Here is an 18113-nt window from a genome sequence, read left to right on the forward strand (position 1 = left end):
CACAGCAGATTCTTCTCCACTCCCTCCTGTCCATAACTGATCAATCAGATTAAAAAATGGCATGCAACCTTTCAACTCTTGCACTATACTACAATAAAAACAAATTCCTTTCCTCACTTACCTTGACCATTGATAAACATGTCTCAACTTAATACATTAGACCAGGTTTATTTGTGCATACAACTTAAATTTATGTGTAAAATGGCAGACGAATCATGCTGTTAGGATGAGATTAATTAGAAGTGAATTTTATAGTCAAGCATTATAGCCTATTTGCACTAGCAAATCCCCACAAGCAAGACAAGTAGCTACCAAAACATCATAGTAGGGGACAATTTTTTGTTGTTTGTTTAAAAACTCATGAAATTTACCATGAGATCAACTGGCTGATCTTACAATCAACAGGAAAAACTAGTTCTGACAAATGTACCAAAAAATTAAAATAAGTTATAAATTTGTGGATAAAGCTGCAGTGAAAACAAAACTTCCACCCCAAAGAATGGGCGTTATTGTCAAACTGGATCCAAAAGTCCCAATCCATAGTTGATTAGATTGGTTGGATGGTGCCTGAAGCCACGAATGGACACTGCCATGCACCAGGAGCAGACAGTTTACATATATGTGGCTCCAATTTTTTATTTCGATATACAGTACTAAATTGCATTAAATTTTCATCTCAGGCATTGACCTGCATAGATATTCGCTCCACCTCATGGAGCCAGTGCAGAGTCTTGGCATCTTGTTCAACCTCCAATGGTCTTTGAACCCTTATTATCCAATCTCTTTGCTCAGCTTTCCACCCCCACAACATTGTCAGCCTCTGTCATTACCTCTCCCCCTAGGCTGCTGAGACCCTCATCTGTGCCTTCATCATATCCAGGCTGATTATTTCAAACACACTAGTCTCTGGACTCCCCAGCTCTTTCCTACAGGCCCTGCAGATTATCCAGAAACCTACAGCCCGTGTCCTCTCCCACTCCAGGCTCTTTGAGCCCATTAGTCCCATTCCTCCATCAGATCAAATTCAAAACCCTTATGCTCACATTCAATTCCTTACAGAATCATTCTACCACACCATTGCAACACCCTACAACCTGGCAGTTCCTTCTGCTCAGCTACCAGCAGACAATTTTATGTCTCCTGACTAATCTGCTCAATCACCAGTGGGCAAGTGGATGAGCTTTGCCCTGCTTGCTGGAACTCTATTCTGTAGTGACAGTCACACCAAATCACCCTCAAGACCCATCGTTGACTTCACTTTGTCAACTCCCCCCCCCCCCCCCACCCACAGATCCCTCCCCAGTTCAGGTTCCAAGTCAATAGCGTGAAGCATTGATGCATCCTCCTGATGTGAAAGGCACTATATAAAAGTTTGGATTTCCCTCCATCCCACCTCCCCCCCAAAAAAAAAATTGTAAATTGACAACTGCCATCATCAATCATTAACCTTTTCCATTGCCTGCAAACTGGCCTGGAATGACTGAGCAAGAATAAGATTTTTTTTTAAAAAATTGAATTATTTTTAAATTTGGTCTTTGGTATCTTACTGGGTTAGAGTTTATATTATTAAACAGGGTGGCCAAAGGCAGCCGGAACCTCCATGGATCTGAAAGTAGCAGAAGGATTAATGCACTGATGAGAAAATACTGTATTTAGTTTGGGTCACCACATTTTTGGAGGAGATAGAAGAAAGGATTAATGAAAAGATGGTTCCAGTTTTTAATACTGTTGAGCTGTGTAGGAGAAGCTAAGTTGAGCTCAATCTGTTCTCATTAGATAAAGTGGAAGGGACATTTGTCTGAAACAAAACCGTGCAGAAAGTATATTTTGATTAATCAAAACCAGAAGTCCTAAATCAAGGACGGTCTAAAAAGAGTAATGACACGCTACAACATGCTGCACAGATTGCTAGCTAGTGCAGTTAACCCCAACTGTTGAAGCATTCAAGGAAGAAATTGAGTGATTCAATAATCAAGTAGCAGTAGGGGGATAAGGACACAAGCATGTCTCACAATTGGACATAAGTGGACCAAGTTGAATGGTATTATATAAAATGTGCTAGTATAGTTTATCAGGTTTGATTAAAATCAACAACTTGTGATAAGTAAACTGGCCAAGAATTATCAGGTCCAAGGGACTAAGGACCAAAGAATAGATATTTGATAAAGAGCTATGTAAATTACAAATATTTTATATTTATATTTTACATAGTAATTTAGAAGCAAGTACTCCAGTGAAATCAAGCAGAACTTTAGTCAAAGTATAATTGACTTGTTAAAACAGACTATATGGGAGGACCACTGAAGCAAGATTTATAAAATTAGTTCAAGTGGCAGCTGGAATCCTTTGTGCAGAGAGAAAGAATTGAGGATTACTGTGAGAAAATGATCGGAAATGAGTTGCAAAGTGACATTTTTTGTAACACAAGATGTAGAGGATTATAGTCAACAACTAACTGAAATGGGGTTCTGCTGCAGTACAGTTTCCATAGATTACACTGAAGCCCTTAGTGAATAGAATAAGTGATCAAGTACTGGTTGTCAATCTTCAGTTTTTACAACATACTCACATTTCAAAATTAATCTCAATAGATTATAACATGGACAGGGACTAAAACTAATGCACACTCAGTGTACATATTGCACAACTGAAATAAATCAGAGAAAGGAATGTGTATTTTAATAGGCTTTAAATTAAACCTTTGTGAATTGGGGTATAAAAATTGCTGAAGTATTAATAAAGGTCATGAACGATTGAATCCACAACACGCATGGGATCTGGATTGTGGAGCCAAGATGAAGTCAGGACACCTAAATTACCATCCGAGCTGAAAATAAAGCCTCACTCAGCCCCTTCCAAACTTTTTACCTAAATAATTTGCCACACCATTAAACTAAAAATGTCCCATTGTTTGCAATTTTCCCGGGTTGAGTATTCAGGCTTTCAGAGGGGCCAGAACTCCAAACAATAAATATTTCTATTTTACATTGCTCTTTTTCATGTCACCAAACATCTCAAAGTGTTTCTCAAAGGCCCAGAAGATTTTTATTAGGCTGAAGACAAGTTCAGTAATTTAAGCATTTTGAACTTCAAATTCTGGCTGTGGCAACGCTCTGAAGCACTCACAGTCTTCTACCACGACAATGAATGCAATCACCAAGCTACGTGGCTATGGAGCCACCAAAATCCTATTGTCACAAATTGGGAGAATTGTATCAATTTTAAGATAGCTTTACTTTTATACTGGTTTTACTTTTACATGAAAAGAACAAGTCAGGAATCCTCCAGTCAATCAAAGATTAGAAATTCCACCAGAGACAGACTGGTAGGTCATAAAGATCAAGTGTTAAGGAACACAAGGTGCAAATCCTTAAGTCACACCTTGAGAGCTTCCATAAATCAGTGTAAATTATGATATAGTACTGCAGTTCCATGGAGATTGGGGCAACAATTTATTAGGGTTTTTGTTAGATCAAATGGAAATTGAGCTCTGTATTTTCAAGTCTTATTTTGAAAGTCCAAAATTACAGAAGCTAAACTAATCAGCATGAACCAGAAAAATGCTACTGTTTTACACATTTAAGTGCTTCACTTCTGAAACCAAAGGAATATTTTTACCTTGGAAATATAAGATTGAAAAGATGGCATAGAGACAGTAAATCTAAAATAATAGATACACTAAGGCAGGTTATAGCTTCAGGTTTGTGAAGGGCGTACGAGGACAGACACCACACAAAATAATAATAATAATCCTTGCATTTGATATAGCGCTTTGCACGTGGGGAGGACGTCCCAAAGCACTTCACAGAACACAATATAAAGTGAACTGACTGTATATTTGTGGGCGAACGCGGCAGCCAATTGCGCACAGCAATGTCCCACAAACAGTCGTAGATTGAAAATGACCAATTTATTATTGTTTTTGGTTTTCCATCTAGTCCTGAGGAATGGATGTTACAAATCTGGATAAATTACTGGATAATTCTACAGTACCAGTTAAAGGAGAAACAGCATCTTTCCATATTAGAAGGGGCATTGTTCAGTAACACAAACTATATGAGTGAACCTGAATCGTAACACCCAACATGTGCAAATGCGTACATTCCCTTAGGGTGTCACTGGTTAGTGTTTAGTATTAGGTATTGTGGATTCCCTATCCCATCCCGAACAGACACACTGAGGTCACTTGAACCCTACAGTACCGGCCAAGCTAATTCAGCACAAACTGATTGAACTCGAGGCATTTCTTGCTCTGCAAATGTCATAACTACACAGGTTAATGTATTGACTACTAAACAATTAGAGAGTCCCACAGTGTTCAAGTGTGGATACATTATAATCTCCCAAACCTATTTGGTACAAATCCACTTTCGTGATCAGCCAGGTGTCGACACATTTGGAAACCCCACCATGTTTAAGTGTATTCAAACTAGAGAGAGTGCCACCTGCATAATATTGTTTTGCTAGGGCCACTCTGTCCATTAGTGTTTTAGCTTGCCGGAGGCGAGTGAAAAGAATCCCTGTCCTCGGCAACAGGTCTGTCCCTCATTAGCCAGATTGGTCGGTTTGTTATCAGCAGTGCCTTGGAGTACACTTGATCTCTCTGGCATTGGAACCAGACTACTGAAACCACCACAAAGGATCGACTCAATTCCAATATTTTATATGCAAGCATGTTACTCTAGACCCAGCTCAACCACAAGGAGACGCATCTTGCTAGATAGACCCTGCTCAATAATTTGAATACTTGGCCACCTTTCTTTCAATGTAGATTACTTAAATTGTATTAGTGCTTCATGGACAGGAAGGAGTGATTTAGAATGAATCATTACTTATCTCAACTAACTGAACAGCTAAATATGGATACATAATTACTGCACTATGTTCCAACTTATGTGCAAACAAATCTTTCTTCTGTGTACCTTATGTTCCAGATGAATGGCCAAGTGTGAGGTTTCCGTTATAAAAATAAGTCATCATTTCAGCACAAAGATTACATCTGAAGTGAGAGGTGCAATTGTGTCACATCAACGTCAGCATCCAGAAATAAACTTTGACTCAATATTAAAAATGTGTTATTGTTGCTCCACACATCTTACTAACACACTAATCCATATTGATCTTTTGAATACCTAGCAGTCCTTCATCCTACCTACGTTGTCTTCATGTTACTTTCCATTTACTTTGTAAATGGAAAGTAAATGTAAATGGAAAAATGCTTTGTCATCCTAGTTCAAAACTAGATGTACTGTGATAATCTTAAATATGTATATTTTTTAAGCAGTGCATTTTAATGAATGTACCACTCTTCGGTTGTAATCCACTGTACGTTTGAATCTGAATGTACTGCCTTTTCCTCTGTAGGGGATTCTTAAAAGCTGGTGAAGTTGAATGTTACCTAGCAACCACAACTATTAATTCACTCCCTCAGATCAAGCTCTCGTTTGGATTGTATTTTTCCTCTTCTCCCCTTAAGGAGCAGACCCACAAAGGGGCATCGCTCCATCCATGAGAGCAAGCACCTTATCCAAGTAACCACTCCCCAGACAGGATCTCAGCATTGCATTTACAGGACTTTGAAACCGCAAGGATCATCACCACAGAGAACTCAAATAAATGTGTATACGTTTCAGTTTTAACCACCGAAAATGATCAGGAATACAAACAGATTCTATTCCCTTTCCCTACTATCAGTCTTGAGACGAGGTCAACCGCAGTGCCTTTGCTGCTGCCCTGCCTGAGCTAAGCAAACCCAGCACAGACCTCGGGATCAAACCTGCTAACTTCTTAGTCTCCACGGCTCAGGAGCATATTTTATGTTTCATTTAAATCTCTTTTTCTCCCCCTAACCCCCTCGCCAGTTCTTAGGAAATATCCTCTACAGTTTAGTATGGGAATTTTCCAACAGTAAGGACTTAGAACAGAGTAGTTTGGAAAGACAGAAGAATTTTTTTTCCCAGTATTCTGTACAATGCCATCAGTACACAATTTTGAACTAGTGTAATAACATCATTCCTTTCAACTTTTTAATTCATAATTTACATATTTCAACAGTAATCCACCAGGCTCCACTTATCCTAGAAAACAAGCAACTCCAGCCCTCATAATAAACATGAACCTTTAGGGTATTAACTTGAAGTTTTGAGGGAAGGCTCAACTCTGTCTCATTAATGAGCCAGAAAGGTTGTCCAATATCAGTTGATTCCCATGGAGCGGCCTGACTTAGTGGATGTCACTAATTCACCACTAGTGACACCCAAGCTTCCAATCAGGTTAATAAAGTATTTTGGTCAATTCACCCACTTTTAAGTTGCAGGTAAATTAAAACATTTTCTTCATCAAATTTAGTTAATCAATTCAGGGACTTGTAGCAATTCATCCAACTTATTCCACTGTCTCACATTAAGGAACTAAAAGCTCTCAGAAAGACAGCATTGCTTTCAAGGTCAAGTCACACCACTTTGCCTTCACACTACTGCAAAAGATTTCAAGTGAAAGAGAAGACAGGACATTTACATTTTGGCTGCAAACAACAAAGCAACTATAATTAATGCCAATTTTACCATAATTTATTTTAACTTCTTATTAATGTAAAATTATAACCCCCAGACATCAATATTGACAACATTTAAAATATTTTGAATATACAGAACACAGAGTGGATTTCAATGTCTTGATAGCAATGTTTGGCAAATTCAAGTCCAAAGGCATTGAATTCGATATCGCAAATAATAGTGTACTAGTTCCCTGCCCCCCCCCCCCATAAACTATTGAATTATTTATCCATCTGGTCCAACTAGACTTTTGCGAAGAAATGCAGACAAAGCAGGAAAGTGATTTTGCAATTTTTTATGATTGCAGAAAAGTGTTCTATGCATGTTCCTCTGATTTAGTCATAAACAGCAGCTGTTATACTGTAGTCAGATAATAAGAATCAACTGTGGATTCAGTGGATTCATTTGCTAGGTAGGAATGGAATATCTGCAATACATTTGTATGCACCAACTGATCAAATGCAAGACTCTGGTATTTATAGTGTTTGCTTAAAAATTAGAGATTATAGTCTCGAAATCTTGAAAGTGAAAACTAATTTTAACACTATCATCCATCTGAACTAAAAATAGTACATTAAAGTGAATGGAAGGTTCGAATACACACAAGCCATAGTGAGGCTTTCAAGCATAAAGTTTCAAGTGGAAAAAAAACTTCTATAAGAAGGTAGGAGTTATTCAGTTTGTTAGCATATTATAATGCTTGCATTTTGTATTTGAATTTCTCAATACAGTAGCAAGAACTCAATTACTTATGAAACAAATTACGCAACAGAAATGTTCACTTAAGTGAACAGGAATTAAAACTGCCACCCCTGTTTCTTTGTATTAAACTTTATTCACCCTTGCTGAAAGATAAAAGTAAATATTTTTATCCCAATTATATGCAGCTAGATCTGAAGCAAAAATTGCATAATCATACGCTTTGTTATGCTAATTGCTACACATTAAACCGGACCAGCACACAGCAATACCCAAAAAAAAATTTGCAAACAGAAACTCCCTTAGAATGAAAAAAAGTGTAAAATACAAAAGAAATGCATTCAAATCATTAATAATAATCCTTGCATGTGATATAGCATTTTTTCACATCTTCAAGAAGTCTCAAAGCGCTTCACAGAATATACCGTAAAGTGAATTGACTGTATATTTATGGATGAAACGCAGTAGCCAAATGCGTACAGCAGTGTCCCACAAATAACTGTAGATTGAGTGACCAAATTATTATTGTCTTTTTTTCTTGAGGGAGTATTACCAGGCTTGTGGAGTAAGGAAACTTGCCCAATGTTTCGCCCTGCCGGGAATCGAACACAGGTCTCTCGCTTGCAAGGCAAGTGCTCTAACCACTAAGCTACAGGACTCTATGCAATGCAAATAAAACATAGTAACGCAGTTATACATTCAGGAGACCAGCAAAAGACTACGGTACACAAACTTGTAAAAAAATGCAAAAAAAATCTAAATGCAAAGAAAGGAAAGTTAAGACTATTGCACCATGAACAGAGAGAGGGAAACAAAAACAATGTGTGGAGGGGGTGGGAAAGAGAAGAAAAATCAGTGGCAGCTTCCTAGTTTCAGCATTCCAACAAAGCACCACAGTTTACAATTTGTTGACTCGGTTGTGGGAGTGAGCGAGTACGGGTACAATTGCAGCAGATACTGTAGTTGATCAATTGAAAATTTAAACCTATTTTCATATTCTTAGTACAAGCATTGCTATTGTAGCTTAGAATTCTTCCAAACATAGCACTGATTCTTGGTGCAAAAAAATGACTGGAGAAATATCTCCTAATTGGAATTCTCACCACCATTAACAGTCCAAAAAGATAAATAATAAACCCACAAGAAATTGTTCACTCGTTAGGAATGTTGAATTAAACACTCACTAAAAAAAGTATGGTGCAATAATGTCAGGCTCAACTGAATATTTCCGTATATAGTCATCTGTTAGCACTACCATTAACTGCTATATGATGTTCACATTATTTGGAAATAATAATCTCCAACTTAAATTTAGCTTATTGGAATTGCAGCAGCGCAATGTTGAGGAGCAGCAAGTATAACTGAATTGCAGTAATAATTATGAATTTTTCTTAAATATAATTTGCTATAAATTGTTGGCAGTTCAGATTTCATACTCTACTCACCCTTTGAGAGAATACAGCTGTTAAGCGTTACAATGAAATTTATGCTACTTTTTAAAAACATCTCATCAATTTCCAGGCCAACTTAAAATCCTTCAACTTTAAAACAAGAACGTGCATTTATATAGCACCCTTCACACAGAGTAGGGCAACAGAGGGCTTAAACGCATGATAATTAATCACATTTAAGTGTAAAACCGTAACGGCACTACATTTATGAAATTATATTTAACTAAAATGACATGGTTTAACTAGAATCATAGTTTGGTTATTTATTAAATTGTTCAGAAGCAGGTATGATGGAAAACAATTAATTCAGTTAGATAGCATGCAGTTCTATAAAAATTACCTAGCATTATCAATTCTGATGCTGTAAGCAAATTTGTACAAGTAGCTCATTGCTTTTTGCTCATCACATCTTACAATTCACCGATAAATACAGTTGTGCAGTCTACGCTCCCATGCACACCAGTGTCCATTTCATTTACGTACAGAAAAATACTTTGCACAACAGTTCAAAAAGAATGAACATCAATCTGAAAAGATGTGATCTAGCTCTTGGATGCACTGAGGACACAATAAAGCAATAAATGTACTGCAAACATCTCAGAGAAAGATAAACAGCAGTCCTGTGCTCACTTTCATCTTAATGTGGCTTTAATCTCTAAGCTATTGCCACCCCTCCTTTTCCTTCTCACTTAAAGGATAGGTATCATGGCTATATAATAATGTAATGCATCAACAGAATGTTGCAGCACCTATGTACAATCATGTACCAAAATTTATTAACACGGGAAAAGCCAAATGAACTAGCGTTACAACCCTGACCATGAGTAGTGATGCAAGCAGTCATCACAGATGTTTGCATTGTAGATAACTACTATAGTTACTTGTTCCTCTCAACTTCGTAAATATTCTGAAAATCCCTTCATTGGAGGCAAATTCAATAATCTTCTTAGCCAAGAAACTCATAGCACCCAATATGCACATAGTGTACTAATCTTCACCAATCATAAATAAATTCCCAAATTAATGCTCTTTTTATTAATGAATTTGAGCTAGTTACGAAAAGTAATGATTAAATACTTTTCTTATAACATTTCTTACAGCACCTCCTCGCAACACAACTGTTGTTGACAATTATTTTTAAGAATATTGACATTTATGCTGGCAATTGCAGCAGCTAGCACTAGCAATGGAGTATAAATAGCATTAAGGTGAATAAGCAAATTTAATCTGATCTTGAGTGAATTTGGGTGAGATAGGAATATGGCCAGAACACCAAAGAACTCCCCGCATTCTCTGAGATAATCAGGCAGACGTCCAGCTACAATGCTATTTACCTTTATGCAATTTAAGAAATCTATACAGCAAATAGCATTGGCCTTTCAAAGGCATTTCAGTTTTTTTTTAAAAAATGCTAGTTTACAAGCCCATTTGAACAACTCAGAATAGTTTCATTAATATTAAACTGGGGTTAAAAACTTTTTGAACTATTCAAAAATACAAGCACTTTGTAGCTCATTTTAGCTGAACATTCACCACTTGAAAGTTTTGAGTCAAGGCATCCAGGACTGGCAGCCTCAAAATAAGATGGAATCCCCTTTCTGAAAACACTTCCACAGCAAAGTTACATTTTCCCATACGCTTAAGGATATCAATAAAGTGTTCTTTCTTCTTACAATCATAAGAAAATTAATACAATATGCCAGTAATAATAATAATAATAATCTTTGCATTTGATATAGCGCTTTTCACATCGGGAGGACGTCCCAAAGCGCTTCACAGAACACACTAAAGTGAATTGACTATATTTGTGGGCAAACGCGGCAGCCAATTGCGCACAGCAATTTCCTTTGAAAGTTATTTTTCTTTAGCTTAAGGAAGCTCAAAACATTTAAAAAAAAATTAAATCCTACCAAATCAGAGATAATAATAATCCTTCCATTTTGGTAAAGCACCTTTCACATAGGGAAGACGTCCCAAAGAGCTTCACGGGATTTACCGTAAAGCCAGTAAAGTTATGGGCGAACGCAGCAGCCACTTAAAGCGCAGCAATGTCCCACAAACAGTCACGGAGTAAGCGATCAATTTTATTTGGGGGATTGTTGGTCAGGACACCGGGAGAAACTCCCTTCGCTTTTTGAATAATGCAATGGTATCTTTAACGTCCTGCCCGAACAAGCAGACAGGACCTGGGTTTAACATCTCACCTGAAGGATGGCACTTCTGACCAAGCAGCACTCCCCCAGCACTGCACTGGAGTGTCAGCGTGGACTGTGCGCATTCAAATCTTGATGTGGGGCTTTCAACCCACAACCTTCACGACTCGGAGGCAAGAAATGCTGACACGCGCCAGGCCGTCTTTGCTCCCTTTTCACCCTCTCCCTTTTTCAGATCACTCAAAATTACGACTGGAAAGCAAATTTTTTTTTTTTTTTTTGGACAACATGCAAAAAAAAAATTTCACTGGAATAATTATAATTCATAACGTCGCTTTGACAGGTTCCTCGCATAATGAAGGTTATTATAAGCAGCTCTTTGCAGTATTCGGGGCTAAACACTATTTTGACACGTTTCAACAGTCATTTCGAATGAATTCATTTCAGAGGGTTTGTTTTTTAATGGACAGTAACATAAGTTGCATCGCTCAAACTATCTGGAAAGGGCTTCCAAAGAGAGCCGAATGCAGGTCGGGCTGTTCATTCAGTGGAGTGAATTTTCACAACACTTCCAAGTTTACAGCGTGCAATACACCCCCAGAGAGAGAGAGAGAGAGAAAAACCCAAACACCGCAGAAAATGAAGCTGATTTTTCGAGCTTAAAACGACTCGAGTGCAACCTCTTCGCGTGTGTGTGGGGTACAGTCGTGAGGGCAACAACAACAACAACAACAACAAAAAAAGGGGATAAAATCGCGCGCTCGTCAAAAACCGGCGACTCCCGGCGGCGGCTCACACACTCCCCTTCAAACGGTAGAAACGACGGTTTTTTTTTAAAAAAAAGGACCTTACGGTAAAATCTCCGCGGTTTTGCACGTGCGGGAAAACCCGTCGGTGTCACCGGCGTCCGAGCTTCACTTCAACGGCACCGCGTTCCCAGTTGCCGTCGGTCTCCGCTTTCCCGACACACACCTGCGTCAGCGCCTGAACCTTAGCCCGAAAACAACGGGGAAACGCGGCTCCGACTCTGCGCGGACACTGTTCCCCCCCTTTTGGATTTTGTTTTACAATTTTTTTAAAAAGAAATATATATATATATATGTATATATACATAGACACACACACACACACACGCGCGCGCGCGCGTATATATAAAAGCAAAATATCTCACCCCATTTTTTTTTCCTGATGAAGCCAACAACGCAGATAAAGCCAACGCTCCTTCTGGAGGGACGTTGTAACTAACGCTCTTCCCTGTTTTTTTTATATATATATATTGCGATAAATGATACGAGAGCACTCGGCTCACGGTTTTATCTCCTTCTCCCCCCTCTCTCTGTCTCTCTCTCTGTCTCTCCCTCTCCAGGTCAGAAAGACATGACAGTCGTGAAATCCATTCCTTCACAAGACGCGAGAGAGGGAAGGAGCGAGAAGGAAGGAGGAGAAGCAGAAGAAAGCAGTATCTATCTCCTCTCTCCGCTATTTCTCCAGCACCGCCTCGGGTCGGCTCTGTGCCTCCTCTTTTTATGCCGCTGTTCCTCAGTGACCAGCTCGGCTGAGTCTCCGCTGCCGCCGCCGCCGCCGCTGCTGCTGCTCCGGGCTGCAGCCCCTCTGTCTCTGTGCTGCTCGGTGTGGCGCGGGTGGGCTCGAGCCGGCGGCGGGTTTTTAACGGCTGAGCGTTCCGAGGCGGCGTTCCGATCCCATCCCTTTGTGACGACGAGGAGGAGCCGCAGTTCCATTGACGGCCCCGCGCTCCCCGGTCCGTCCGCGAGCCGGACCTTTAAATAAACGTCACGGCGCCGCGCTGTCACCCACCCTCTGACATCATCAGCCTCGCTCCCACTCCCGCTGACGTCAAAGGACAGCAATTATCGGGTGACGTCAACCTCGCCCTCCCCCTCCTCCTCCACCTCTACACACTCTTTCTAATTATAAGCCAACATCCTGAAATGTGGCTATGCCCCGGTTTGGTGCTGAAAGATCCACCTCCACCAACGCTCACTCTACATGGTCCAGACACCTCAACAGGAAGTTGGCATTGTGTTCCCCAGTGATGCAGGGAGAGCTCCAGCGTTGGTGGGGATGAGCTCTGGGTGTTCTCCACTCCCGGCTCTCTCGCCTACACAGCGTGAGCTTCGTGTGTTTCTCACTTGGGTTTGGGTTGCTATGGAAAGAGGAAATCAGACTCCAGCGAGGATTCTGGAGTTACATAACACGCTCCTGGGTCTGACTTGATGTTTTCGAAAAAAAAACCACACTCAATTCCCCCCAAACAAGGATATTGCTTTTCTGCTGGATTTGCAGTAGCATTTGTATTACTTTGTTGCAGTTTATTGCTTGACCTTATTGCTGTGCACCAAGCCCACACCTCCACTTCGTCCTTTATGTCCAGGTATTGAGATGCTTTTATTTTCTGAAGTAGTACGTTGTGCAATGTCTCAACATTAATTTAACATGTGAAAATTAATTATTTAATTTTTAATATCCCATTGATAATTGTTACAATCCTATGGGTTTTTCCTTGAGAATGAAAGTATTGTCTTAACCTTTACTTCACTCTCGACGTTTTTAATTAAATCCAAAGCACATTGACATTTTGTTATTTTAGTAGCACCACCTTATTATATTGTTATGTATGGATTATGATAAAGGAGCAGCATATAAAAGCGACCATTTCAAACTTCTATGTGAGTTTGTTCATGCCCACAAATAGGAGAATTAATGGGTTGATGTACGTTTATACACCTCTTGTGGGTATTAACTGGTATTGATACATAATTAAATACTCACTTAATTTCTTAAATACATTTCTGGTTGAATAAATTCACAAATCCATAAATTGTTGTTGAATTGGTCTGACTGTATGGTGTTACAGTGCTGTCAATCCTCTGCACCTCACACTCAAATGCTACCATAAATTATGACATTTCTGTTACATGAAAAGATTCATCATGTTTTAGGGCAACTGATCAGATACATCCTTCTCACAATCATCTTCCAACATGTATTCTGGCACTAAAAGAAGATTTTTTAAATTTATAACTACTTATAACTACTTTGGTTTCGCACTGCCTGGAATGGAACCCAGGTCTCTTGCTTGCAAGGCGAGTGCTCTAACCACTGAGCTACAGGACTCCACAATTGTCTCCACTTCCCTCCTAAAGAGTCTGGCCCAGCTAGTAGCGTCGGGAGGACTTTAGAAATTCCAAAGATATTTATTAGAATGGAATACACATTCTATCCCTGGAGTGGCACATCCTGTTTTCCAAATTCCAGAAAGTATTAAGCACAGGTTAGCAGGAGCTAAGGCTTCGGGGCTCCAAAGTGTGCGTTGGGGTACCACTGGAGTCTAACCAGCTAAAACCACATAGCTTGCCATTGAAAGTACTGTCTGGTAAGCTTTCCCGCTGCCTGTCCAACTCGGACCACGCTACGTTAAGACTTTGGCTTGCAGGGATAATGGGAGCTGAGTGGGAAGAGTCCTTGCCCCAGTGATTAGTCTGCCTTTTCAAATACTGCCAAAGAGCCAGGATGGCTGTGCTGTCATCAGTGGTGCTCTAGAATACAGCGTACCCATCTGGATTAGGAACTGGATTACCGAAACTGCCACAGAGGGCTGGCTTGATTCCACCATTACTTTGCCAAACATGACACCTTGGAGCAAATTCAGAACCTGTTTACCAACCGCCACCCCCCCTCCAAGGACTCCAAGGAGGATAGTCACTAATTGGACATTTAACACCTAACAGCCGTGGGTTCTCAACAGGTAGATATCAGGAACTCCCTGTGAGCTTCCTAGTGGGCAATGCAGCTCAGTATGAGAGCATGTCCACAGCACATCGCCACCATCTTTCTGCACACATCCCACTGAGCGATGGTTCCACCAATTGCAGGTGTGGAGCTTGAGCATCAGCTACTTACCTCTCTGCTAACCAAACAAGGTGGATTCCAAGCACTGGATGTATAAACACATGTTCATGACTTGGACTCCAGCTAACCCCTTCCAAGTAGCTGTCACCCAAACCTCAGGGTTTCCTCATCAGCTACCCGATGGACATCTATCTTCAGTGAGATGGGAGGAGCATTACAGGACAGCTTGTGACGTGACAGCCACCTTGATATTCTCGAAGTCCAAGTTCAATGCTGTCTACCAGGCTTAGTCAGCATTGGCTGCTTAATCCAGGTCCTCATGCGAGGGACCTTGGGAAATAGAAGTACCTGCTGTGAAGCTGTGTCCACCTCCAAGATGCTTAATGACAGATCAGTGTAGGTTGGAGCCCTCCTTTGCTGCAGCCACTTCCCGTGTTTGCCACAAATCATTTACACTTTACAATAAAATACTGTGAGGTGCTTGGAGACTGTTCAACAACGTGATGTTATCTATGTTGCTGTGTTCGCCCACATAACCCACAGTCACTTCACTTCACAGTAAATCCTGTGAAGCACTTTGAGATGTCTCAATCATGTGAGAGATGCTATACCAAATGTAAGATGATTTATTATTATTAAAAGTGTTTGACTCCTTTTTTCATTCTATTGAAGTACAATGCTACAGGTACTGGTCACCTACTGTAACTCACCCACCCAACTGATCATTACTTATGAATGAATATTAACAATGTACAGCTAAACGAGAAAAGACTAAAAGTTTATACTGTATTGACAATGATCCTCAGCGTTAGCTGAATGAGCTAGATGGATATCTGATCCAAAACTCCACCGCCCACATACTCACCCACACTAAACTCCTTACCCCCATCACACCAGTCAAAGGGATCGATTTCAAGATCCTCACACTTGTTTTCAAATCCCTTCATGTCCTGGCACCTTCTTACTTCCTCCAACCTTCTTACCCCCCAACCCATTACCCACTGCCTCCGCTCGACTGGCTCTGGTCTTCTACATGTCCCTTGTTCCCTCCATTCCACCATGCATTACGCCCCAAAACTCTTCCTTCCTCTTCGACCGTGCTTATGGTCGCCTCCCTCACCCGCCACTGTCAAGCACTCTGGGACGCTACCCTGCATTTGGTGTTATACTCTGTAGCCCATGTCCTCTCCCGCACCAAATTCCGTGACCCAATCTCCCCCATTCTCGCTCGACTCCATTGGCTCACTATCCTTCAGAGGATCCAGTTTAAAATCCTGGTCCTCACCTACAAAGCCCTCAATGGTCTCGCCCCACCCTAGCTCTGTGACCTCCTAATCCCCTACCAACCCGCCCGCTCCCTCTGCTCAGCCGGCTCTGGCCTGCTCCACGTCCCCTGACCCACCCTCCCCACCATTGGCGGGAGAGCCTTCAGCCACTCGGCCCCCAACCTCTGGAACTCCATCCTCCACTCCACCTCGCTCCCTCCTTAGCCTCCTTCAAGTCCCACCTCAAAACCCTACTCTTCAACAATGCCATTGGTCACCCCCCCTTCCCTTCCCCTCCTTTCTCCCCCCAGCAACATGGATTCATTTAAGAAATATTCTGATGCTGTAATGGGAAGGTGCTAGAGATAAGATCAAATGGGCCAAAGATTTTATTCATCTAAACCTCCCTTGTGATCTTGTAGAGACAGTATGATACATTCTGATTTCAACACATTGAATTAACAACCCAACCAACAGTGCAGTGCTCTCACTACAACCTGTCAGATTCTGAGCACAAATCGTCACAGGCTTCTCACCCAGAGGGGCAAATGTTGCTAAATGAGCCATACTCACAGACATTCGGGAACACACAACCAATGTGCTTTGGTTATGCAACTTAGAGAAAGGGGAGTTAGCTAATGCATATCTCAATAGTTTTTTTTAAAAAAATACAAGATTTATATTTGAGTGTAATTCTCCTGCATTGAGGGAGAATTCTACCTTTTGTATCTCTTATGATCTGAGGTTTTAATAAACATTTCATTAATTTGCCTCTGGCACAAAGCTGGTGATATCTTCAAAGAATCCCATTGGTAATGTGAATTATTCTAATAGCATGCCTATGAGGCACTTTTGTCATTATAATCTCATTTGAATATCGAGGAAGAGCATGCTTAAGGGCCTAAATAACATAGCACGTGAGAATTAACAATCTTAGCAGAAAAGAATTGGAAAAGACACACTGCAGATACCCATAATGTATAACCATCCAAACTCTCAGTTGATATTTGCTCAGTTGGAGTTACTTGTATTCCAATCTTCTTTGACTTCTTACTTGCAGAAAGCAAAATAATTATTAAGAATGCATTTTTGCAGCTTACAATTGATCTAATAGTAATCACAAATAATAATCACGAATAGTAAACAGGCAACAAAACAATAAATGGAGTTTTACTAAGCTATAATTTTCAATTAAATTTTAAAATTGAAAATCATTACAGAATTATGGGTTTTCCCGATATCAGTTAAGACGTAGGTATCAGCCTCTAGGTAATACATTTTAAAGCATTATAAAGCAAAAACTTCGAGCTCAGCAGAAGCTGGGTAAATTGTTTTCGACAAACTGTGAGGTACATTCCACATAGACTGGAAGAGAAGAAGATAGCAATGCAAATTTTGACGACAATCACTCTAAACAACATTAGTTATAATGAGTATTGCATTATAAGTGATTTTTTTTACTGTGAATTGACTTGCACTATATTTAAATTAACTGTAAAAAAAGTGTTTGTGTGAGGGGAGGGGAAACTTTCCAATCTAAGCAAACTGTTATCAAGTGTCAATTTTGCTCTTGATGCAATAAGTAATGATATAGCTATTTTGCTGAAAGCAGCTCTGGTTATGTCCATTTTGATTTACTACATATAACAAAGTCCCACTTTGTGTGTATAATACCAGCTTCGATTGTTTAGAGAATATTATTTTCAGGTAGAAAGTACAGAATTCTTTCTTCCAACTCAGTCAATGGTCAGTAATAATCTCCATTGAATTTTAAAAATCACAGGGTAAATAGTTTATAAAGTAATTCAAATGATTTTATTAACAATAATCTGTTTTATTTTCTCTTTTGGGAATGTACTTATTATTTCTATTTTGTTTTTGTTGTCTGTGTGATTGTCTTTTTATCGAATTTTGTAAAATATCTGTTTATTGCCAGTTTTCTTTTCTTATTATCTTTTAATGTATCTCACTGCTGAGCCCCGTTGTAAATAAGCCTTTTAGCTGTTGTGTTTTCTCCATTGAGTCCAAATAGTGTTTTGAAACGCAAATTATCCCATAAATCTTCCAGTTTCTCTACTCTTCAGTGCTTTACTTTAAGCTCTCTGAGACCCTCCCTCATGT

At 39.9% G+C, this 18113-nt stretch overlaps 1 protein-coding gene across 1 annotated transcript in view; it reads right to left on the reverse strand.

Annotated features, from left to right (window-relative positions):
* LOC103177858 (homer scaffold protein 1) overlaps positions 1–12611 on the reverse strand; it is a 59223-nt gene extending 46612 nt beyond the window's left edge. Inside the window, exon 1 of the mRNA XM_042334807.1 lies at positions 12029–12611. Coding sequence (XP_042190741.1) covers positions 12029–12033 — 5 coding nt within the window. The 5' untranslated portion in view covers positions 12034–12611. The remainder of the gene's footprint in view (positions 1–12028) is intronic.
* Positions 12612–18113: the final 5502 nt, after the last annotated feature.

Source organism: Callorhinchus milii, unplaced genomic scaffold (genome assembly GCF_018977255.1).
Source record: "Callorhinchus milii isolate IMCB2004 unplaced genomic scaffold, IMCB_Cmil_1.0 Scaffold1, whole genome shotgun sequence".
NCBI lineage: Eukaryota > Metazoa > Chordata > Chondrichthyes > Chimaeriformes > Callorhinchidae > Callorhinchus > Callorhinchus milii.